At 39.4% G+C, this 26,687-nt stretch overlaps 1 protein-coding gene across 1 annotated transcript in view; it reads left to right on the top strand.

The window, feature by feature from the left end:
- Positions 1 to 226: 226 nt before the first annotated feature.
- Positions 227 to 26,687, top strand: part of DNAJC15 (DnaJ heat shock protein family (Hsp40) member C15) — a 62,478-nt gene continuing 36,017 nt past the window's right edge. The window contains exon 1 of the mRNA XM_059995500.1: positions 227 to 358. Coding sequence (XP_059851483.1) covers positions 254 to 358 — 105 coding nt within the window. The 5' untranslated portion in view covers positions 227 to 253. The remainder of the gene's footprint in view (positions 359 to 26,687) is intronic.

The raw sequence follows: 26,687 nt of genomic DNA, 5'->3' as shown, positions 1-26,687 counted from the left end.
TTAGGCCCGCAAATCTGAAACAAAGAAAAAACTCCTCCACATCCTAGGGGCCCCAGCTCCGATCTGCCCTTTGGCTTGAGGGGACAAGTTGGTCTGAGCCTGGGTGAGAACGAGATCCCTTGGGGCCCCGCCCTCCACTAGCGCAGCGGGAGAGGCATAGGTAAAACCCGCGAACGGACCCGCCCTAACTAGTTTGTCCCTGCGGCCGCCTCGTAGGCAGCGGGGCGTTCCGAGTGTCCCGCGCCGCATAGCCATGGCTGCCCGTGGCGGCGTCGCCAGCGCCGGCGAGAGCCTGCGCTACGCTGAGGACTCGCCGCCCCCGACCAAGCGGTCGGACGCCGACACTGACCCGAGACTGGTGAGTCTGCCGGCTCTCCTGCCGTCCTCCCGCTCCAAGCTGCCCGAGCCTACCCGCTAGCGCTCCCCCACCGCCCCCACCCCAGTCCCTGTCTCACCTCTCTGCGCCCTTACCCCCGAACCGGGGTCGTCCCTGTGTTCATCCACTATCTTTGTACCACCCCTCATTTATTCAGAGTTGATGCTCCTCGGTGCCCGGCGTTGACGAGTAGGCGTGTTCGGAGAATCTCTGGTCCCTCAAGGAGCTTTCATTCTTGTCGGGAAGACAGACCAGAGAACAGGCAATTGCAGATGCAGTGTGATAAGTGCTGTAGGGTGGGTGTTCCCATCATGTAGGAGGAGACCCCAGTCCAGTCTTTCGGGGCTAGGGGGTGAGGCCAGGGGAGGCTTCTAGGAGAAAGCGCTGTAACCATCGTTGTAAAACTAAGGTCTGAAGAATGAGTAGCAGCAGACTCGGTGAAGAGGAAGAAGCGTTTCAGGCGCCAGTAGTATCACCTACAGAGTCGTAGGCCAGGTAAACAGGGCCCAGTCAGACACAGTAAGGGGGTCTCTTCAGGCTGAAATGTAGAGCTGGGAAAAGAAACTGTCCAGTGGAAACAATGCGAGCCGCATACGTGTTTTTAGGTTTTCAGTAGCCATATTTAAGAAGTGAAAAAAATAGGTGGATTTAATTTTAACAATGCATTTTTATTTAATCCAGTATGTCCACAGTGATATTTTGACGTGAAATCAATATAAACATTTTTTTTAAAAAATAAATTTATTTATTTATTTTTGGCTGCGTTAGGTCTTTGTTGCTGCTCACAGGCTTTCTCTAGTTGCGGCTAGCGGGGCTACTCTTCGTTGTGGTGCGCGGGCTTCTCTTGTTGCAGAGCACGGGCTCTAGGCGCTTGGGCTTCAGTAGTTGTGGCACGTGGGCTCAGTAGTTGTGGCTCACGGGCTTAGTTGCTCCTCGGCATGTGGGATCTTCCCCGACCAGGGCTCGAACCCATGTCCCCTGCATTTTGATGAGCTTTAAGCAGAGGAGTGACCTGTTGGACAATTGTAAAGTTCTCTCAGGCTACGTGTGAGAAGAGTGGATTAGTTGGAGAAAGTCTGTTTTATCCCTTTTCCACACCACCTTCCGTGTTGATCCAGCTAACAGTGATATGTCTTGCCCTTAGATGCACAGCACTTGTTGTCCATACTGTTCGTTGACTAGTCATACACAGTCTTGTGACATCTTTTATGTTGACCTGTCATTTTCCAGCATTTTTTTTGTTTCTTAAGAGCAGAGACTGGATGTTTGCTTCAAGTAAGCACTCAATTTGTAAGCGCTCAGTTATCGTTACTTAACTGATAAATTTCTGGAACAGAGTCAGTGGGCTGGAAAGGTTTCAGAAAGCAATATGCTTTTGTTCAACAGACATTTCTTGAGCACTGCTGGATACCAGCCAGGTATCATCCTTGGAAGGAGTAAACGAACAAAACAGATAAAAAGTTTGAAGTAGCAAACTCTTCGAGTTCCTGCTATGTCTCATTCATTCCATACCACAGTCCTGTGAAGAAGGTCCTTTTCAGTTGTCACTTAAACGAGAGATGGAGACTCAGAAAGTGGTAACTCATCCAGGATCATTCTCCTAATAAGTGGTGGGCCTAGGGTTCTAAATCCTAACACTCTTTCTGCTGTGACTTGCTGACTCCTTAGAAATAAGGCTTTCTTTCTTTTTTTTATTATTTAACTTTTTTAAAAATTGAAGTATAGTTGATTTACTATGTTATGTTGGTTTCAGGTGCACAGCAGAGTGATTCGGATATATATATATATTCAGGTTCTTTTTCCTTATGGGTTATTACAAAATATTTCAAAATATTGAGGATAGATCCCAGAAATAAGGCTTTCTGAATAGAGTGTTCAGTCTGTGATGTAAACTGGATAAGATATTAGGTTAGGTACAACTCATCTCTCTATGGAGAGTTGTAAAAATCTCAGTACTGGACTGATTTGCAAGGCAATTGGAGCCCTGTGGTATTTTGAAGATAGAAATAATATTGGTGATTTTTTTACATCTGTAGGTACTTTTATTTGGAAAAGGGAGTGTATAGAATCCAAGCTATCAGTTAGGAGACATCTTTAGTAGTCTGGGCACGTGAAGGCTAAAGTGTAGGCCAGTGATTCTAAACCTGCCCAGCCCAGAGCCCCCTTTTTATAACAAATATTAAAGTTTCCTGTAATATCCTAAAGATTTATAGGCAATAAAAAATACCCATAAGCATAATTTAAAAAAATCAGTGTACTGCTCTAATTGAAGCATAAAGGTAAAATAAGTAGTTTATTAGAAAATAATGTGTCTACTATTTAAATACGTAAGTACTCAGGCATGATTACATTAGAAGACACAACGAAGAACTGATCAGTTGCTGGCATACTGCACCAGTGCAAAGAAATCATTGTGAGTGGGATGGCTATAAATGCAGGCTGATTTCAGATGTATGACATTGGCAGTTCAAATACCATAAGAGCCATTGTCATCGACAAACTAATTTTTCCCAAGTTGTGAACAATTTTTGGTAAAATTTTGAATGAAACATAGTGGAATCTTACCTCAATTTACATGATAGCTGCAATTCTGGAAAATTCAGTCTTCACTAAAATGGTGCAAAAATGATATATTTTATATGTAGTAAAGTCCTAGACTAAGATGATCATAGATAGGCTTTTCATCTACTCAGTGTCCAGTAGAGTCTTTTAAAATCTTGAGGGATGCAGGCAGTTGTTTGTTGTCCTATGTTGTCTCATATATTTTAGGACTTCTAGGATCCATAGTCCTCATCCACTAAATACCCTCCTTCCTATCCAACTTATCGTGACAACCAGAAAATGTCCTTGCAAATTTTCAAAAGGTCCCTAAGGGTCTGTTCTGCTTCTGTAGGGAATCACTGGTCCAGGCAGTGACCAATGATGAGGTGGAACATAAGAGAGTTGATAATAATAACTTTGGGGAAACTTAGAAGTACTGAAAGTGATGGGAAGTTGACAAAGTGTAGGATAACAAAGAACAAATGACCTAAGTATGGGATATATTTGCTAATCTTATTGAAAATAGTAGAAAATCAAATGTTTGTCAAGGAATTGAAGAAGACATTTTTCATACCATTTTTTAAAAAGACGCAATTTATTTTAAAGTTTTTGAAATATGTATCTGCAGTTGTAGATGTTAAATAACTGTCTCATGTAAGCTTTCCTTTAGGGATTAAGAATTCAGGTTCATTAGCCTGTTTGGGAGATTAAAAGCTAAAAATGTAGGAGGAAATACCTGCATAGTACTTTGAATAAAATACTATCTTACAATTAATTGTTTAATAATCACAAGTCATGACCAGACTTTGCTTTAGCAAAGCTGCTTCTCATGGACAAGTAGAAAAGAAACTTTAAAGTTAAGAGGAGAATATGAACAATTTTTAAAGCAGTTTGAACAAAATTCAGTTTGTATGACTTGGTAGCCTTTCAATTTTCAGTACTTCCCTGAAGAGTGTAACTCCTAGTATTATTAGGATGATGTAACATATAAGAAAATTAGCCACATATATGTTTCAGTGTAAGCAAACCTTATACATGAAAATCAAAACCTGTCAGACATGTAAATTATCAAGTGCTTATTCATTACCAAAAAAAAGAGACCATTTTATTTTTCAATTGCAATTGGAATTTAAAATATTTACCTTGAAGCTTACCTTTGAAGAAATCACATGGATTATGTATTGTATATCCATATTTTTAACCTTGCCCTATTCTTTCCTCACTGTAAAACAGTGTTCCTATCATTGTTATCATAAGAGGAGGCTAAAATGTAAGCTCCCTGAAGAGGGACTTTGCTGTCTGTGTATTTCCAACATTTATAAAGGTGCCTGTTATGTGGTAAGCACTTTAAAAATAAATTGTTTAATGAGTACATGTTATTCTGGAATGGGAAGGAATGAGAAGAATAGAGTTAATAAGAATTTTCAGTTGTCTACCAGTGAGTCCTACAAATAAAGATACAAAATTCAGCTTATCTAAAATGTAACTCGTTATATCCCCTCCCTACGCATGGTGATTCTCACCTATCCACTACCTTGAATGATGCCATCAACACTCCACTTTCTCCCTTCTCACTGTTATTCTGTTGGTCTAGCCTCTCTCCTCTGACCTATTGTATTGATAATAGCCTTTAAAAACAGGTCTCTTTGCTTCTGGTCCTTTACCCTTTTTACACTTCACACAGCCATCAGTTATTTTTCTAAACTACACAGCTAATTATGGTACTATAACTTTTTAAATTAATTTACCAAGTTCCTTTTTATAAATTTACCAAGGTCCAAACTTCCCATGGTAATTATATAAATTGTATAAATATGCCATTGTGATATACAGGACTGTTCATGAACTAACCCCTAAATGACTGACTTACGCAGCCTCATTCTCCATCTCCTTCACTGTACTGTACCCTGTGCTATGACTTTACTTACTGTAGTTTTCTCCTCTGTCTGAAATTCGTTGCCTGGCAAACTGCTGTTCTTTTTTTTTTTTTTTTAATATATTTACTTTATTTATTTTTATTTTTGGCTGCATTGGGTCGCCATTGCTGCGCACGGGCTTTTCTTTTAGCTGTGGCGAGCGGGGGCTGCTCCTCCTTGCGGTGCGCGGGCCTCCCATTGGGTGGCCTCTCTCGCTGCAGAGCATGGGTTCTAGGCACGCGGCCCTCAGTACTTGTGGCACTCAGGCTCAGCAGTTGTGGCTCGCGGGCTCCAGAGCGCAAGCTCAGCAGCTGTGGCACGGGCCTAGCTGCTCTGCGCATGCGGTATCCTCCCAGACCAGAGCTCGAACCTGTGTCCCCTGCACTGGCAGGCAGTGATTCCTAACCGCTGCGCCACCAGGGAAGCCCCTGCTGCTCATTTTTTAAGACTCAGGTTACTGATGTGAAGCCTTACCTGACTCGAGTTCCCTTTCCCTAGTAGAATAAAGTTGTTTTATCCTAAGTACTTCCTTAGAAAGTCATATACAGTTTTTTATTAAATTATTTCTTATACTATATCAAAATTATTTGTATATGTATAAGCACCTAGGTTGTGAAGTCTTAGGGCAAGAACTTATATGCTTGCTTCTGTGATTGGCATTGCAGTCGATACATGGTAGTTACTTGTTTATTAAATGAACAGCTATTAACTTTTATTACTACTGAGTGGCTTAATAAATAAACATGGATGTTTGGTTCAACATATTGATGCATGTATTCTTTTTCTGTTAGATTTCTCCTTTATGTTAGTTTCTAAGGGAGAAGAGTCTGTGTCTGTCTTGCTCACTACTCTGCCCAGAATTTAGCACAAAGCCTGTCATAGATGCTAAATAAGTATTTGTATACTTATAGATAAATGCTAAACAAATGTTTGTTGAGTGACTAGTCTCCATATTTCTCCATCACAGCTACCATTTTGATGCAGAATTTATTATTTTTTAAAAATTTTCCTCTGGTACAACTATTGTCTATCTTGAAAGTTAAATGTTGCAGTCTCAAGATAGAAGTTTTAGCATTTTATAACACTTTCAGGCAGTTCATATTTATCTAGAAGGTTATTTACTGCTTTTGCTGTTTTGGAAGAATATAATGCCTTAGGGAATTTGTAAACAATTTTGATGCTTTTTTTTTCCCCAGCAGTATCAGCTATGATGGAGTGGGCTGTTTTCCCAGTTCTCAGAAATTCTTTGATTCAAGATGGTGGAACATTTAAAGTAATGTGTGTTTGTGTGTGTGTGTTTTTCTGGTGGATATTTGAAACTAGATGATAGTAACAGATACCTGACTTGGCCCAATTGTTGAATTGCTGGCATTATTTAAATAGTACTCCTTCTCCTTTTTGAAACATGTCTTTTAAACTAAAATTAGATATTCTTTACAGGCAAGGACCAAGTTTTAAGGATCCTTGTTCTCTCAGTTCTCAGCATGGTACCAGCCTTGGTTACTGCTCTATAAATCCACTGAATAATTAAATTAACAAAGGAATGAAACAACTAGATGGAAGAAAAACAGAGGATTAGAGGACATGTTTTACAGTATGATGTACTGATGGCCTTAAGGAATAAAAAAGACTAAGATAAATGATATTCTCTCTCTGATTTTTTTTAATTGTAAAGACAGACATAAAATATAAGCATGTATTAAATATTAGGTGTAATCAGAGTACACATGATGCTCTGACTTCTTCTGACGTGCTTTTCCAAATTTTGGTAACTTTATTGCTTGATGCCTCTGATAACACAGGCAGTCTCCAACTCTGTTTTTAAAGTTTGTCGATTCAATTCAGTATAATAGATTTTTTTTTTAACACCAAATACATAGAAGCTATATACGAGGTGTGTGTGGGGAGATGAGTGAGCCAGGATTGCCACCTTCAAGGACAGAGGGCAGCAAACTTCTTTTGTAAAGGGCTGAATAGTATTTTAGGTTTGCAGACCTTATGGCTTCTGTCACACTACCAAACTCTGCTGTTGTAAAGCAGAAGCAGCCATAGACATACAGCCTAGCTGCAATGATGTTAAAGTTTTACTCACCAAGAACTTTATTACTGTATAGTACTTACAGTATTTCTAAATGTGTTACATGGTTTTGGTAAAGATTTTTTTTTAATTAATTAATTAATTTTAATTTTTGGTTGCATTGGGTCTTCGTTGCTGCGGGTGGGCTTTCTCTAGTTGCGGCGAGCAGGGGCTACTCTTCATTGCAGTGCGCGGGCTTCGCATTGCGGTGGCTTCTCTTGTTGCAGAGCACAGGCTCTATGTTCGTGGGCTTCAGTAGTTGTGGCACGCAGGCTCTAGAGCGCAGGCTCAGTAGTTGTGGTCCACGGGCTTAGTTGCTCGCTGGAGGTAAAGAATTTTAAGTAGAAGTTTTAGTAAGTGCCATGAATTGATACCTAATTTGTATATTTCCATTTGGGGTAACCCATTTCATTCTTTCCTTCCATGCTAGAAAGCTTGTGATATTCTATTCAGAAACAGTTTAGAATCATTGACTCAATTACTCTCAGTTTTGTGTCAGTGGATCTATGCCTAGCACTAAGTTTATTGTCTGTATTTGATCAATATGGTAAGGTTTTTTAACTGTGAGATTTTGTAGGGGATTGTTTCAGGTGCTTGTAGTATAAAATCATTTTTGGCCAGTACAAAAGCTGTGACCATGTGGGATCTTCTCATGGTTTTTGTTTTTTAATAACCTTTATTTTTTTTCTGAGTTTGTCTTCAAACAGTGCTTCCCAATCTTTTAAACTTTTTATAATGTAACAAGTTTCATACCTGTCTCTTGCCCCCATAATATTAGTAATATTTTTTATTTTTAATCATTGAATATATAAAAATAAGGTAAAAATTAATGATATGCATGAATGTATTGAGTTTATGATATGCAAACAAATAGTTAGGGAGGAAATGAACTAACATTTAGTGAATGCTGTTTACCAGGCACTGTATGATATTCTCCCAATTCTCATAATAACCCATGAAGTTAGATGTTACTTTTCACCATTTTACATATAAGAAAACTGAGGATCCAAGAGGTTAATTAACTTTCTTAAGGTCATATAGCTCGTAAGTGGCAGGACTAGGATGTGAAACCAATTTTGACTCTAAAAGTCCTTGACTTTTATACTGTACCATATTATTTCTCCATCATTTAGATATAAGAAATTGATGAAATTCAACTCCAAGAAATGATATACAGTCTTGGTTTTTGTGGTACTTTTCAGAGTCTTCAGAAGCTTCAAGATATGTTTTAAAATTCTGTTTTTTTAAATAAATTTATGTATTTTATTTATTTATTTTTGGCTGCATTGGGTCTTCGTTGCTGCACGCGGGCTTTCTCTAGTTGCGGCGAGCGGGGGCTCCTCTTCATTGTGGTGCGCGGGCTTCTCACTGCGGTGGCTTCTCTTGTTGTGGAGCACAGGCTCTAGGTGTGCGGGCTTCAGTAGTTGTGGCTCACAGGCTCTAGAGCGCAGGCTTAGTTGTGGTGCATGGGCTTAGTTGCTCCACGGCATGTGGGATCTTCCCAGACCAGGGCTCGAACCCGTGTCCCCTGCATTGGCAGACAGATTCTTAACCACCATGCCACCAGGGAAGCCCTGTTTAAAAATTCTTAAACTTCAAAGCAGAGTTAATTTTATTTCACCTTAACTCAAAAAGGAAGAAAAGAATACTGTGTAATGAGATTAAGCTATAAGCATTACTCCTGTAAGAAATTACAGCCTTAAAGTAAAAGACCCTATTGTAAGGGAGTAAAAGTAGCTTTCAGGAAATGGGATGATTTCCCAAGCAAGAAGAATAACCGAATTACAAGGTGTTGCAGGTAAACCGAAAGAGAGAGTTTAAGGGGTGCTTTCCAGGGTCTTCAAAGTCAGTATAGTAAAAGCTTGTAAGAGTACATGATAGGAGATGTGGCACATATATACAATGGAATATTACTCAGCCACAAAAAGAAAGGAAATTGAGTTATTTGTAGTGAGGTGGATGGACCTAGAGTCTGTCATACAGAGTGAAGTAAGTCAGAAAGAGAAAAACGTGCTAACACATATATATGGAATCTTAAAAAAAAAAACTGGCTCTGATGAACCTAGGGGCAGGACAGGAATAAAGACGCAGACATAGAGAATGGACTTGAGGACACGGGGAGGGGGAAGGGTAAGCTGGGACGAAGTGAGAGAGTGGCATGGACATATATATACTACCAAACGTAAAATAGATAGCTAGTGGGAAGCAGCCGCATAGCACAGGGAGATCAGCTCGGTGCTTTGTGACCACGTAGAGGGGTGGGATAGGGAGGGTGGGAGGGAGACACAAGAGGGAGGGGATATGGGGATATATGTATACATATAGCTGATTTCACTTTGTTATATAGCAGAAACTAACACACCATTGTAAAACAATTATACTCCAATAAAGATGTTAAAAAAAAAGTACATGATAGGGAGGAGGCTAGCTAGAGACACAGCAAGATCACTTTTATGATCAGGGTGCAAAATTAAGTGCAGGATTAAAAGGGAGATACCAAAGATGAGGTATATTTGTTTCTGTTGAAGAATTTGTTTTTAAAGTTTATTTTAAAGTAGACAGATCAGAGGGTTTTCTGACTTAAGTTATTTATTAAACCCTTCTGACTGGTGGGATCTTCCACAACTTTTCTTTTTTAACCTTTATTTTTTCCCCTGATTTTAAAAGAAACAATTGTATAATAATATCATATAGTAATTGAAGTAGGTACCATTTATTGAATGTTTACCACATGTAAAGTACTAGGTGATGTATATGTATGTCCTAATTTTTAAAAATTCATAGCAACCCAAGGAGGTAGGTATTGTTTATTTCATTTTACAGGTGAGGAAGCTCTAGTATAGAGGTTAAGTAACTTGGCCAAGGTTATGTTGCTGATATGTAGAGAGTAATTCAAACCATATTTCTTTGAATTCCAAAGTCTGTGATCCAAAGATTTTGTTTTAGTGATAAAAGGTAGGTAATAAGAATATATAACTACTGTTAATGTTTTGTTTTATAGCATTCCATTTTTTTCCTGTATGCATATATGCTGAACATTCCATCGTATAACTTGCTTTTATTTTCTAACGTGGTCTGTAAACATTCCTCAATATATTATTTAATTGTCGATGCATATTTTAGATGTGCCTTAATTTATTTAATTATTCCCCTATTGTTGGGTATTCAAATTGTTTCCAGTTTTATATATTATAAATAATGCAGTGATGCGTATTCTCATATAAAAGTTTTTATGCACCTCTCTGATTGTTTTCTGAGCCTAATGACATGAATATGTTTAAGGCTGTTGATTCCTATGGTGAAATTACCTTCAAGACAGATTGTCCCAATTTGAATTCGTAGCATTAGTTTGAGAATGTTCATTGAACCACTCCCTTGACAATTGTAAGGCTTTGAGTTGTTGGCTAAATGGATGCCTCTCATTATTAATGGCCTTTATACTGGAGTGTGACAGATTGCCACATGGCCCCATCCAGAAGTTGAAGGAGGTACTAGTAATCCTACTTTCATACTTAACAAACTGTTAGTTTTATATTAAATGTGGGAGTTTTGAACATACAACTTCTTGTTGGAGGTTGAGGGAAGGTAAAATTTTGTGAAGAAAAAAATAGGGAATTATATAAGGAGTGAGGACATCAAGGACCAGTGCTAGGATCTAACTTGACATTAGACAATTAAATGACACTATTTTCTCTGGGTAATTTATCAAACTACCTAGTAAGAAGTTGTACAAGGCAAAAGGTTTGTGAATGGGCACTAAAGTCAGTTAGGGATGTTGCACTGAGTATGAGCTCACACTGGAAAGATAACTGAATGATTTTTATAATCTATTAAAAGACTGTAGGAGATTAAATTGTTGCTTGAATACCTAGGCTGTGGTCTGGAATTAGGATACCTGTGTTCCAGTCCCAGTGCAGACACTGATAACAATTGCTGTGACGCTTCCCTGGTGGTACAGTGGTTAAGAATCCGCCTGCCAATGCAGGGGACACAGGTTCGAGCCCTGGTCCGGGAAGATCCCACATGCCACGGAGGAACTAAGCCTGTGAGCCACAACTACTGAGTCCACGCGCCACAACTACTGAGCCCACGCGCCACAACTACTGGAGCCTGTGCACAGCAATGAAGAGTAGCCCCCACTTGCCGCAACTAGAGAAAGCCCGCGTGCAGCAATGAAGACCCAACGTAGCCAAAAATAAATAAATTAAAAACAAAAGAAAACACAAACAAACAAACAAAAAACAATGGCTGCAACTTGGACAAGGCATGTGACTATTCAGGACCTCAATGTCTTCCTCCGTAAAAATGGCGGAAGTGGAGTGGGTTTTGGCTAGATGTTTTCTATCATTTCTTTCAGCTCTAAAAATGCCAGCAAAACATTGGACATCTTATGGAAACTATTGAAAATAAAACAGAAACATACATATATTTTGTGTGTGTGTGGGATCTTAGTTCCCCAACCAGGGATCGAACTGGGCCCCCTGCAGTGGAAGCACAGAGTCCTAACCACTGGACCACCAGGGAATTCCCAAAACATATCTTTTCTGTATAAAAGTATAATGTGTCTGCTTGTAGAGTACTGTGTGTACTTCAGTTTGCACCTTTCAAAAGTCAAATAGAAATAGAACATTTCCCGAAAAAGAAAACATATAAATGAATTGGCGGGAGAAGTGTGTGATTGTGTGAGGGGGAAAGAGGCAGGGAAGGCTCATTTGAAGGTAGGCTAAAATAGTTTAGAACTGAATTCAGGAATAGTGTAGAACTCTTAATTCAGGAAGTTACTGGACAAAAATAATTTAATAAAAGTCAATAAAACAATAAAAGTACAATAACAAAATGATAAAGGATATCTGTTAGGTAAAAAAAGTCCCTTTTCTCCAAATTTTAGATAATAGAAAGAACTAAGGAAAATCCTTACATTTGAAAGAGAGAAATTTAGGGCCAGTGAATAAAATAGCAGTGACGAACAAGTTAAAGAAACTAACTTCTAGAACTAAATGAACCTTGAATTGCCCAGAAGACCAAGCTTTTTAGAGCAGATATATCTGAAGCTTCAGGCCAAAGAACACGTCTCACAGGCTTCACCGATAGACTTGACACATCTAGCATGAAGAGCCACAGAGCACGGGTGTAAAGCTTGCCATAGTTCTTACTTCCTAACAGATATCTTCCAAACACCAAAGTCATCTTTCAGTATCATTCTGGCTTAATTTTCTAATTAGAATTTGACTTTGAAAATCTTGCCCCTTTTGGCCTGTCTGCTTAGGGTTATTATCTTGAGATGATTCCGTATTGTTAAATAGATGGAAGTTGACCTTATATTTTACACGTTGTCTGCTCTATGTTTGAAATATTTTATAGGTTACTGGTCTAGTCTGTATTTAACATATTCTGTAGATATTTAACATATTCTGTAGATGATCCCTGCCCTCCAACGTACACATATATTCAATTGCAATAACCTAAAGTCACCGTGAGTTAAGGACAGAATCTCAATCAGAATTCAGGTTTCTCAGCTTCTAACCTTTGTTCTCTCCTGTATCCTCCCTTTTCCCTCTTGGTCTAGCATTGACCCTATCCTTCAGTTTTATCTGGACTCTTCTCAGAAGCCATCTATGACCCAGAAGCAGAGTACTTAGCAACTGGCCACCTGTCCACCTAACCATCTACACACACATTCATCCATGCAGTCAGTTAACACTAACTTTTATTTAACCCATACGTATTCTAGGAATACAAAGATGAATAGTACCTGCTTCTTGCTCTCTAGAGGCTCACAGTTCAGTAGAGGAGACAAGTTATGAAGTTGTGGTCTGGGATTACAATAGACAAACTGGGATGTAGAGAGGTGGGAGTATTTGAATAGGGGAGAGGGTACTGTTGGCATTGATTTCTTTCATATTTGGAAATTCACTTGTTCCTGCTGCCTATCTAGAGTCATTCCATTTTTCTTTGCTATTTAGTAACTGAGAAGCCATATATATACCAGACATCCTTCTGTGTTAGGGACTGGGGTCAATAATACTATCTTTATATGAACAGTGGTGAAACAGAAGGGTGGAGACATATTAGACTCAACTGAATGAGGGTAGTAGGGATATGACTCAGATACCCCAAGTCCCTTAGAGCCAGCAGCTTCAGAGGACTGAGAGCTTATTTTGGGAAGTGACCTGGTCCAGACACAGGTAGGGACCAGCTCACAGGGCAAACATGTAAGGGTAAGTGCAAGTTTCTTATTGGCAGCCTCTGATCAAATATCTGCTGAAACGGGCTTTCAGCGTCTTACTTCCACTACTCCCTACTAGCACTGACTTACTAAATTGTAATAAAGATAGAAACATGGAATCTCTCCCTCAGGTTAAACCTAGTGTTAAAGTGAAAGTTTTTACCAATTAAAAAAAATGTCAATTACTATATTATTATAATCGTATACATCTTAAAGAGAGTTTTTAGTTAGTGCGTGCTTGTTTCAAATTTGATGGAATGTGTTAACACTAATTAGTAAAATCTGTGCACTAGATTATTCTCAGCACATTGGTTATCTCAGTGTAGCTGTATAAAGCACTGGATCTTAACTCCAGTGTCTCTGCACATTGATGAGGTATCATGAGGTAACATGACAAAGGGATGGGATTACAACCATGTGCCTTTGCAAATAGCCTAGAGGGAATCTTATCTATGGTCCATGATCTGATTTAAAATCTGGTCCTAAGAGAGGGTGTGTCATGTGTCAACTTTTGAGAGTCATTGACAAGTAGAATAACCATCCCTTTATTATCCTAAGAAATATTTCTGGCTAAAAATCTAGTAAGTTCTAAAAGAAATTAGATAAATTTATGGAGAAATAAAATATAAAAGCAAACTAGTAGGTTTTTGAGGACTCGCAGGTTTTGTTTTGAGATTGTGAATCAGTTTGTAGCCTTTGTGAGGTGACTTTATTGATCCATATCTCTACCCCTAGTACAGTGCCTGGTTTGTAGTAAGCACCCCGATTAAATGTTTAAATAAATGTTGAATTAGTGAATAATGAATGAGTCAGGGCGATATACCTAAAAACATTATTTTCTGGTCCTGAAACACAGTAGAAATATGTATCAGCCAGGGTTCTCCAAAGAAACAGAACTAAGTAGAATGTATTATTTATCTATTTCTAGGAACTGACTTACACAATTGTGTGAGCTGGCAAGTCTAAAATTTGTAGGGCTGGCCTGCAGGCTGGCAACTTTCAGACAGCAGCTAAGTCTTGAGGCAGAATTTCTACTTCCTCAGGGAAATCTCAGTTTTCTTAAGGCCTTTCAACTGCTTGGATGAGTCACACCTATGTTATCAAAGATAAACTGCTTTACTTAATAAAGTCAGCTGATTATAGATGTTAGCCACATGTACCAAATACCAACACAGCAACGCCTACACTGAGGTTTAATTGACTGACCTAGCCAAACTGACACATAAAGTGAACCATCACAGTATCCTTGGGTTTGAGAACTTGAGCCAAATGTGCAGCCTGGTGTGGCAAACCTGTGATGAACCCAGGGACTCCTGGTACCCTCTGAGGCGACCAGAACTAGGTCGGTATTGGGACAGGACTTTCTGGCTAGTCACATTTAACGTGAACAAAGAAAGCTGCTTGCGTTATTAGAGACAAGGTTTGTATCAGTGGGTCACTGAATAAATGCTAAACAGTACTTAAAAGGTTATTCATAAGATCATCAGTTATAGCAAGGATTTCAGTTTGGAGAATTTTTTGTTCATTATATTAGAGTGGAGAAGTACTCATTTGTCCTGAGCCTGAGAGTTTTGTTTCTTTTTTTTTTTTTTTTTATGGTACGAGGGCCTCTCACCGCCGTGGCCTCTCCCATTGAGGAGCACAGGCTCCGGACGCACAGGCTCCGGACGCGCAGGCTCAGCGGCCATGGCTCACGGGCCCAGCCGCTCCGTGGCATGTGGGATCCTCCCGGACCGGGGCATGAACCCGTGTCCCCTGCATCGGCAGGCGGACTCTCAACCACTGCTCCACCAGGGAAGCCCCTTGTTTCTTATTATGTTTGCTTTTGGGTTTTGTTTTACTGTTTCAGTTTGGTTTTGTTTTGCCCTTTTATTTACTCTCTAGTCATGCTGTAGATATTAATGCTTGCCTATGGTTTAAAATAAAGTGACTTTAAAGTCAATCAAGTAAGATGTAGTTAACATTGCTTTTTTTTTACTTAATTAAAATTTTTCACTTAAATTAATTAAAGAATTGGTGCTTTGAGAGAAGTTCAAGTGTATTTTTTTTTTGGCAATGGAACAGTAATGGTAAGGGCCAGGTGGATTTAGATAAGAAAATCTGGAACATTCATGCCAGCTTGAAATTTTTAGGGAAGGATAATTGTAAAAATTCTCTTCCTAATGTCATTTTATCATGTCTGACACTTTTTCTGGAATATAAATTCCCTTGCTCTCCTTCTTTTGATCTGCATGTGCACTACCTCTCTTTCTCAAATTCTGCTGATTTGCCAAGCAGTCTTTCTTGTTTCTTCCCTTTTTTCTCCTTTCCACTTGCTGTTTAAATTCAAATAGCTTTCTTTGTAGAAATTGAACCAAATAATAAGGCAGCATAAAACACTGAGTTCAGCAGAAAGTGATTTGCTTGTGATTAACCCTTGAGAACTGAGCCACTGCGAGATAACAAGGGATGTATTTTGAGACAACCTGCTCATTCTTCTTTTCCATTAGTAGATGAGACCGTTTCTTCCCCAGGTGTTAGGAATTCATGTACAGCTTTGCTTGGGTTTTACTTATCACACTGAGGGTGGCGTGTTTTTAGAAAAGCAAGACCAAAGGAGCTTATGACAGCCCTTCCCTCTGCCCCACTACCTGTCACAGACTTTCCTCCCAGCAAAAGGGAACTCCATTCTTCCAGTTGTGTAAGGCAATAACCTTGACATTCTTTCCCCCCAGCTTTACTGAGGTATAATTGACAAATAAAGATTGTATATATGTAAGGTGGACAACATGATTTAATAGACATATACATTGTGAAATGATCACCATAATTCAAGCTAATTAACACATTGGTCACCTCACATGGTTACCTTCTGTGTGTGTGTGTGTGTGTGTGTGTGCACGCGTCTGTGCACATGTATGTACACATACGGTGAGAAAGCTTAGGTCTACTACTCTTAGCAAATTTCAAGTATAAAACTTATTCATCTTACAGGAACTTTGACCCACATCACCCCATTTCTCCCACCCCAGCCTCTGTTAACCGCTGTTCTACTCTCTGCTTCCATGAGTTTTTGACTTTTTTAGATTCCACATGTATGTGAGATCAATCAATATTTGTCTTTCTGTGTCTGGTTTTATTTCAGTTTGTGTAATGTCTTCCAGGTTCATCCACGTTGTCACAAATGCTAGACTTTCCTTCTCTTTATGGGTGAATAATATTCCACTGTACATATGCACTACATTTTCTTTATCCATTCATCATCTTCTCTTTCTTTTAAACCTCACATCCGGTCTCTTAACAAATCTTGTTGGCTTTTAAAAAAATTAATTAATTTATTTGTTTTTATTTATTTATTTTTGGCTGCGTTGGGTCTTTGTTGCTGTGCGTGGGCTTTCTCTAGTTGCAGCGAGCGGGGGCTAGTCTTCGTTGCATTGTGCATTCTTCTTATTGTGGTGGCTTCTCTTGTTGCAGAGCATGGGCTCTAGGCACGCGGGCTTCAGTAGTTGTGGCACATGGGCTTAGTTGCTCCACAGCACGTGGGATCTTCCCTGACCAGGGCTCGAACCCGTGTCCCCTGCATTGGCAGGTGGATTCTTAACCACTGTGCCACCAGGGAAGTCCCCACACGTAATTCTTTGGCTGCTTAATTTCCTTCATAGCATATGTCACTTTCCATTGTATATTTTTCTGATTTCTATTGTTTATTGTCTATCTCTTTGAAATACTCAGAGATGGGAGAGTCTCCAAATGGCTGCTTGAAAAAATGCCTGACTTTTTTTATTTGGAGTGTTGTTATTTTTCTTTGTTTAACAATTCAGTTACTCCTTCATGTTTTTCTACATGGATCTGTGAATTATATTCATTTCATTTTTGTAATGAAATTTACCTGGCATAGGCCCTTAACTTCATTTTCTTTTTCTTCTGTGAGACTTTTGGATATATATACCTGGTCCAGAATATTTTAAGACATGATTATGTGTTAATTTCTTGATTAAATTTAACGATCATTTTCCATTATATTTTCCCATTTCAATCATAATTCCATCCACTAGCAGACACCAATACAGTACATAAATAATTCAAGTTCCAAAAGGCATCTGGATAGTGGGAATGCTTCTTAAGATCATTTTCATTCCATTATATTAACTTTTGAGAACCTACTATGTACTAGGTACTTTGTTAGATTTCAGAAATCCAAAGAGGTAAACAGTCCCTACCTCCAGAAGCTCACATTTTAGCAAGGGTTTGAAATAGGTAAGCCATTATTAAATAATGTGCTATGTACTATAATAGAACTGCTAAGTACCATGGAGTCACTAAAAAGTTTTACTTGAGTGAGGAGATGGGTGGCGTAAGTTTTACCTGGAGGTGACCTTAAAGCTATTTGAAATAAGCCGGGATTTTCCAGGAGGAATGAGCAGAGAACAGAAAGGATTAAGAGTAAAATTGTGGGAGTGAAGAAAGAACTAACAGACATCTGCCATGTTTACACAGTTCGTTGGTCATTTTTCATAATCTTTTCTCATAAATCATTTTGAGCACGCTGTGATTAGGTTTTCACATTCCCACATTCCCATTTTATAGATGAGGAAATGGGCCTAGAGAGATCAGCTTAGGGTCGCAGATTTGGTAAATGTTGAGCTGGAATTGGAGCCCAGGCCTGATTAACTTTGAAACACATGGGTTATACATTCAGGGGTGAAAGGGAAGATTGAGGAAGTTCATGCTTGCTTCATGGGTAAAAAACATGAAGGCTAATGAAAAAAGTAAAATTTAGAACAGTAAGGGCAAAAAGGAATGGGGAATGGTATGAATCAAGGATGAAGGAGATGATGATACTGAGTGGATTTGAAAGCCCAGCCGCCGTCAGAAACCATAATTTTGTCATGGTGCTATGTAGTGTGTTCATAAGACTCTTCTCCAGTCAACTTTAGCAGTCTAGGCAGAGGATTCTTTTTTTTTTTAATAATTATTTATTTATTCTATTTATTTGGTTGCGCCGGGTCTTATTTGTGGCATGTGGGCTCCTTTGTTGCAGCTTGCAGGCAAGCTGTGGCATGCATGTGGGAGCTAGTTCCCTGACCAGGGATCGAACCCTGGCCCCCTGCATTGGGAGTGCAGAGTCTTAACCACTGTGCCACCAGGGAAGTCCCTAGGCAGAGGATTCGTTATGGTAACTCTCCAGCCATTTTAAATCAGTCAGTGACTTCACTGGGAATTTACTGTTCGTTAATTTCTGCAATGCTATTATACATATGCTTGGACATTTTAAAATCTAAAATATTCATGCATTGTGTATGGTCACAGGGGATGCAGTGAAAACTATGCTTTTTGGCATTTTTGAGAAATATAATCTAAAGTTGTCATGAATTTTTAAAAACTTAATTAAATACCATTGGCCAATAACACATAAATTAGTTATATGTGTACATATCGTCTTTGTTTTCTGTGGTGACTATGATGAGATTGTTAAAAACTGAATTTCCAAATTTGGTATGAATGGAATTTTTCTATTTTTCTTATATAGACCACTTTCCCCAAACACTGGTCTGGACCAGTAGTAAAAGAATTAGTTGGTAGAATTTTTAATTGATTTGTACCTGTATTAGTTTTTAGGTATATATGTGCACATACATACCTTTTTTATAGAAAGATCAACTTGTTATAAATACGTGCTCGCATAATTTTATATAGAAAAAAATGTATCTAAGAATTTATTTAGATCTTCTGCAGGCCTAGAAAGTGTTAGCTGCTTTTCTAACCATCTGAACCTTCAAAGAAAAAGTTTCAAAACTAAAACTTCCTGAAGGCAGCCTTGTGGATGTTTAAAACAACAACAACAAAAATACCTTGTATGGCATCCACATGTACCATCTGCTGTCTCCTACATATGTTTGACACCTATGGCCATTTTAGCTTAGGCCAGAGTACAGGTGTATACATATCTTTCTTTTTAAATCACACTGCCTGTCTTATTTTCAGCCCATATTCTAATTTCCCTAAGTCAAAAAAGTAGCAACATTTCCCTAGTTTCTGTAAAAACACAGATGTAACGTGATATCAGTCTAGTTGCATGAGCAATCATAGACATTTAACCTGGTTATTGCCTAATTGGTAAACAATGACAGTACTTATGGTACTAACACTGCCTCATTCTCCATTTTGCTTTTAAATTGTCTTTTCATTGTCGTTTTTGTTCTGTTACTGGCAATTTAGTTTTAAAGCATCATTGTTTATAAAAACATTCAGAATAAAAATTGAAGCACATCATTGTGCTTGACATAGATCAAATATGGTGTTACGTATATAAAAGAAATAAAATAGATTCTGTTAGCCTGAAGGTACAGCACTGGAGTTTAAGTAAATGTGAAATAGCATAGTGATAAAGCGTATGTGAATTTTTTTCCAACAGTAGTCAAATAGAGAAGATGTTGATGGAATTCTCTGATATTTACACAGTTATGCCAAATGAACCATGGGCTTTTGTTTTTTAAAGCCCCAGTATGCTTTAGATGTTATTTTACTTTAAAAAAATTTAAGGTCAGATAAAGGTATGGCTGAGAGTTCTGCGTGAACTACTTGCTCAGATTTCAGATGGATTTTCCTGTGCTTCCTGTCTTCTGTATCTGCAGCTAGATGATCTCTTTTTTCTGTTTGGGTCATTCATGTATGTGGAGAGTTGGTGGAATTTGTTGTTTTAGAGCTCTCTAAATTTGTGTCTAAAAAAAATACAAATGACTTTCTAGTGACTGAAAAACAGGTAGTAGATAAATATTTTTCTCTAGGAAACAAATAATATTCTTATTCTGGACCGTTTGAGGTTAAAGTTTTAACTTATTTGCTTATCTCTCTGACAGTATTTCCATAGAAAACTTCATGCAGAGGACCTTTATTCTTATTACAGAGTACAGGAATCTGGTAGTGCAGGACGCATAATAGTTTTAAAATTTCAAGTTGAGTTCTACTTCCAAATAGTAGATTTTTGTTATCAGTTGTTTATGCTCAAAAGGTATAAACTATTTTAATATCAAATTAATTGAAAATACTATTAAAGAGGTAAATCAGATACAGTCCCCTTCCAGTAAGTAATTTAATTCCAATAAGAAATGAGTTGTTGATTAGCTGTGCTAATACTTTGTCCATTTTCAGTGTGGATGAGTAAGACTTGATTGCACAGTTTGGGGTCATTTATTGAACATTCTTATTTGCTCCAATGATCTACCTAATTTGGGTTTGTTTTTGTTGTTTTTAAAGGTTGCAAGGCCTTTAGCGTTTATCTTTCTATAAAGTTAGTCTTCAGAAATAGAGATTAATTCTGGCATTAGCATTATTTTTCTTATTGAACTATTGTTGAATGAATGAAAAATGAAATATAAATGGCAGATCTTCTGATATGCTCTGGGAACTCAAAGTAAATGAAACACCCTTCTTATTTCAGTGGGCATTTGTTTATTATTAATTTTAATTTTTTTTTAATATATTTGGCTGCGTTGGGTCTTCATTGCTGCGCGTGGGCTTCCTCTAGTTGTGGTGAGTGGGGGCCACTCTTCGTTGCGGTGCGTGGGCTTCTCATTGCAGTGGCTTCTCTTGTTGTGGAGCACGGGCCCTAGAGTGCGCGGGCTTCAGTAGTTGTGGCGCATGGGTTTCAGTACTTGCAGCGCACAGGCTCTAGAGCACAGGCTCAGTAGTGTGGCGCACGGGTTTTGTTGCTCTGCAGCATGTGTTATCTTCCTGGACCAGGGATCCAACTCGTGTCCCCTGCATTGGCAGGCAGATTCTTAACCACTGTGCCACCAGGGAAGTCCACATTTATTAAAAAAATTTATTTAATTAATTTATTTTTGGCTGTGTTGGGTCTTCGTTGCTGCATGTGGGCTTTTTCTAGTTGTGGTGAGCAGGGGCTACTCTTCATTTCAGTGCGCGGGCTTCTCATTGCAGTGGCTTCTCTTGTTGCGGAGCATGGGCTCTAGGCATGCGGGCTTCAGTAGTTGTGGCTCATGGGCTCTAGAGTGCAGGCTTGGTAGTTGTGGCACTCAGGCTTAGCTGCTCCACGGCACGTGGGATGTTCCCAGACCAGGGATCCAACCGGTGTCCCCTGAATTGGCAGGTGGACTCTCAGCCACTGCGCCATGAGGGAAGCCCCCACATTTATTTATTTCTTAGAGGTTCTCATGTTGGGGTTTGTGAGCTGAAGGGCTTCAGGGAAACCCATGGATTCCCTCAAATTATATACAAAAATATTCGTGCTTTTCTAGGGTGTATATATATATTTGCGCTTTTCTAAGGTGTTGCTCCATAGAGTTCATCAGATTTTTTTAAAAGCTCTTGCTATCTAGGAAAGCTTAAGGAGACAGAACACATCTAAGCATACATTAGTGAAATAAATGCGATAGGTTAAAAATAAAGACGTTTGGGAGATTAGCATAAACGTTGGAGGCTCACCATGTTTAGCATCCTGTAGAGGCCCCATTTGATATAGGCCTTTGCCTTGTTGTGTATAGTGACTGGTGTACAGTCATGCTTGTATCATTGAGGGTCCTGGTAGTAATGGATGGTTTTTTGGAACATAGTTTAATGAAGGGACTATTTGCAGAGTTGTGGGCATAGTTTAACCAAAAAGGGATGATGAATCACCCAGGGACTAGCACCAGTTGGAAACAGTTATCCACTCAGGCAAAGAGGCAAGGGGTTGGGAGCTATGCTCCAGAACCCAGTGAGAGTTACAGGTATGGAAGAGGAGCCACTCAACAAGAGCCATGGCCACAGAGGAAATACAGCAGGGAATACGTTGTACTGTTGTTTCTACCTCCTTCCACTCTTTGCTCTTCTGCTGATCCTTCCTGTCGGGAAAAAGTCTCATGTGCATAGCCTTTCAACCCCTCTTGGCCTCGTAAGAATGGGTCTTGGACTTGGAACACTTGGAGCTCACACAACCTGTACTTTGTGGGATTATCGTCCCCTGTTTCAGGCTTGCCCCCAGCTTTCAGTATTTCAGACTCCAGGGATAGTGTGGGATAAAGAGCGGGAGGGTGCTTGTGGGCCAATTTCCCTTTGTCAGCTGGCTGGCAGCCACTAGCCGTATGAGACTAGTGCACATGACTGGAGCTGATCTTACTCTGTCTCTTCTCTATATGAGTAAATCATTGTTCTACCTAGTGCTTGACTGTTGTGTTTTCCTTCACAACCTTGATACCAAGATATAATGGGCAGAAATGTATAGAGTCCTTTTCTGGGATTGGTAACCAGTGCATGGTGTTCTGTTCAACACTTCCTCTCATTGGCAAAACCCAACCAGAAGCGAGAGGGGGCAAGCAAGGACTGGATAACGTAGTCTTTTGAGATAAGGGAAGACAGAGGTAAAGAGCAAGGCAGAGAAGGGTGGAAAATGAATCTGGAGAGACAAATGGAGGATAATCATCAGAGTACTCAATACTTAATTTGTTAAATTAAATTGAAGTTTTAATTGTTAAATGCAATTGAGCCTTACATATTGTTAGATTAAAGTGATAAATGATCAAATGTCTGATGATTTAATGTTTCTGATATAAATACCTTGACATAAAAATCTCTTTAGAATAATGAGGCAACTATTTGTCTCATATATATATTTGAATAGTAGAAATAATAAAAATGATGCAATAATCAACCTATAAAATTGTGAAATTAAAATAACTCAACTTTTCAAGACTTTATGTTTTTTAAATATGCATTTTTCAAAATGTGAAAATTTGGATTATCTAACCTAGAGAAGACCAATTCATTTTCCACGGCCTACCTCAAAAACCACTTCTGTGAATCTTCTTTTACTTGGACAAATTTAAGAGTTTGTGAAACATTCTTCGTATTTCTGTTACACCATTTACATTCCTAATAGCTAGTTATTCTTATTGATAACATTAATGTGGTTCACGTTTACTGCCTGTTTACTATGTGCCAAGCCACTGTGCTAAGTCCCTTACATACATTATTAATATTATCCTCAGAATAACCCTAGAAGTGTAGATATTATTGCTTGGTGCTTGATGCATCAGTGGATAGAACAAATCTCACAAAGGCCAGAGATCTTTATATTCTTGTATTAATATTTCTACAACATTTTGGTTTTGTGGTTATTGTTAGTATTCATATGTTTATTAGCCATTTAGATTTTTTTCTATGAAGTCCCTGACCTACTCTTTTTTTTTTAATATTTTATTTATTTATTTATTTTTGGCTGTGTTGGGTCTTAGTTGTGACACACGGGATCTTCAATGCGGCATGTGGGATCTTTCACTGCAGCATGTGGGCTCTTTGTTGTGGCACGTGGGCTTAGTTGCCCCGGCACGTGGGATCTTAGTTCCCCTACCAGGGATCAAACCCGTGTCTTCTGTATTGGAAGGCCGGATTCTTTACCACTGGACCCACCGGTGAAGTCCCCCGGACTCTTGTTCATTTTCTACTGGATCATCTGTCTTTTTCTTTTTTTTCTTTTGCGGTACGCGGGCCTCTCACTGTTGTGGCCTCTCCTGTTGCGGAGCACAGGCTCCGGACGCGCAGGCTCAGCGACCATGGCTCACGGGCCCAGCTGCTCCGTGGCATGTGGGATCTTCCCGGACTGGGGCACGAACCCGTGTCCCCTGCATCGGCAGGCAGACTCTCAACCACTGCGCCACCAGGGAAGCCCCATCTGTCTTTTTAATGTGGAGGAATTCTCTGTATTTTTGGGCATGTGCTCATCATTATGTGTTGCAAATGACTTCTCCCATTCTGTGGCTGGTTCAAGCTGAAATATTAAGAATACGTCAGATCTTGATAGCAAAGATAAATATTTCTAGTCAGATGAAAGAATAAACAAGTTTTATGAGGAAGGAAAATAAATTCACACATGAAAACAGTTGAGTACTTTTTTAAAAATAAATTTATTTATTTATTTATTTATGGCTGAGTTGGGTCTTCGTTGCTGCGTACAGGCTTTGTCTAGTTGCGGTGAGTGGGGGTACTCTTCGTTGTGGTGCACAGGCTTCTTATTGCAGTGGCTTCTCTTGATGCAGAGCATGGGCTCTAGGCGCATGGGCTTCAGTAGTTGTGGTGCCCTGGCTCAGTAGTTGTGGCTCACAGGCTCAGTAGTTGTGGCGCACGGGCTTTGTTGCTCCGTGGCATGTGGGATCTTCCCAGACCAGGACTTGAACCCATGTCCCCTGCATTGGCAGGTGGATTCTTAACCACTACACCACCAGGGAAGCCCCTGTTGAGTACTTTGGTTGGACTGAGGATCCTTAAAGTGAACCAATGGAAAATAAGACTGGAAAACTCAAAATATGTAGCCCCTGGGAAGCTCTAGAAAATGGCAAAAATATACCTCAACAGAACATCTTCTTGAAATCAATACTCATTTCCCTTCAGTTCAGGAGTAATTACATCTGGACAACTTGAAGGGAACCTCAAAGACTGTTTGGCCTCTTGCTAGCTAGCTCTAGGCTTGTCCTTCTCTGCCAGGGAAAGAATCTTCCTTTACTGAGATTGCCCTAGTGCTCTGCCTTGTGAAAAGGTGAATCTTAGAACTGGAGCTGAGGACTTCCCTGGTGGCACAGTGGTTAAGAATCCACCTTCCAATGCAGGAGACACGGGTTCCAGCCCCGGTCCAGGAAGATCCCACCTGCTGCAGAGCAACTAAGCCTGTGCACCACAACTACTGAGCATGCAGTCTAGAACCTGTGAGCCACAACTACTGAGCCCATATGCCACGACTACTGAAGCCCACATGCCTAGAGCCTGTGCTCCGTAACTAGAGAAGCCACCGCAGTGAGAAGCCCACACACTGCAGCGAAGAGTAGATCCCACTCACCACAACTAGAGAAAGCCCACGTGCAGCAACGAAGACTCAGTGAAGCAAAATAAATAAATAAATTTATTTTTTTTAAAAAGTCTAACTCTTTAAAAAAAAAGGAACTGGAACTGAGGAGAGGAAACCTAGATGAACTTTCCTCATTTTGTCTATGAAGAGCTCTAGACTTCTAAGAGAGAGTTACTGGGTGTTAAAGTTAGAGCACCTTCATACAGTTGGCCTTTGTGTCTTGATGTTTATCCTTATCGAGTCTCCTCTTGAAGACTTGGGGCTTTGATTTCCTAAGATTTGCATTCCCTTACAGAACTTGAAAACTGATGGCTATAGGGCCTTTTGGTTTTACTATCCATCTAGTCTCAACCTCCATCTTATGATTTCTGCTGTACTGTTGTGAAATGACTCCATTCTATTCCCTAGTGAGATTATTGTAGCTTTTTTTTTAGTTTTTGGATCTTAAGGGTTTGCCTCTTTCACCACTAATCAGACAGAAACCATTTCTATAGTATCTCTCCTTAATTCTGATCCCATCAAAATTTGATTTGGCTGCAAGTACCTGAAAACTGAAAATAGTCGTAGTATCTTAGAAAGACAATTTTATTTTTACCTCATGTAGATAGAAGCAGTCCAGGGGTGCTGTGGCAGCTACATGATCATCCAGGACGCGGGCTCCTTTCATCCCATTGTTCTTCCTTCCTTATCCGACATGGCAACTCCTGGTATAATGTCTACATTGCAGCCAGCAGGACGGAGGAATGGAAAGGGAGAAGGACATTCCACCGTCCCATGAAGGACTTCTCTGAGGCTGCACACACCACTCTGCTTATATCCTATAAGCCAACACTTAGTAAACATAGCTGTACCTAAGTCTAAGGGGGGGCTTGGAAATATATGTCTGGCTAAAAATAGGAATTTTGATCCTGTAGAAGAAGGGGAAAGTGGATCTTGGGGGGCAACCTTTGATCCTTGCTACATAAAACCTTTTTCTGTTGTGACGAATATTTTCCCAAGGTGGTTAAGGAGAAAAGCATAGACTGATATGGAGTATATAACTAATTTAAAATTTATCAGGATGAGCTCATAACTTTAAATTCTGAATTCTTGGCTCTTACTGTAAAATTTTTACATTGGTCTAGAAAGGTAGAAATAAGCTAGCTCTTAAGTTATTCATCACTTTTACTAATTTTTCACAGTTTGACTTCTTTTCTAAACATGGATACATTTTATCAAGTTTTTTAAATATAGCAGAGTCCATTGAGCATTGCATATGTAAATGAGGAGGAAATATTTACCTTTTAGCTTTATAGAAGATAAATACATTAAACCCACTATTAAGAATAGTCTAGGGGCTTCCCTGGTGGCCCAGTGGTTGAGAGTCCACCTGCCGATGCAGAGGACGTGGGTTCGTGCCCCCGTCCGGGAAGATCCCACATGCCGCGGAGCGGCTAGGCCTGTGAGCCATGGCCGCTGAGCCTGCGTGTCCGGAGCCTGTGCTCTGCCATGGGAGAGGCCACAGCAGTGAGAGGCCCGCGTACCACAAAAAAAAAAAAAAAAGAAAGAAAGAATAGTCTATAGAAAACATTTTAGCAATAGGTAACATAAAAGCTCTTGGTTAGAACAAATTCAAATACGTGGAAATTAAATGAAATCTAGAATTATTTTAATTCACTGAAAATTAGCTGTAATCCTGAAGATTTTTAAAAATTCTGCACCACAGAGCTTGAGGAAAATGTGTTATTAATCATAAT

Source organism: Delphinus delphis, chromosome 18, assembly GCF_949987515.2.
Source record: "Delphinus delphis chromosome 18, mDelDel1.2, whole genome shotgun sequence".
Lineage (NCBI taxonomy): Eukaryota > Metazoa > Chordata > Mammalia > Artiodactyla > Delphinidae > Delphinus > Delphinus delphis.
The sequence above is the reverse complement of the archived record's forward strand: the minus strand, read 5'-3'. Positions and strand labels throughout refer to the sequence as shown.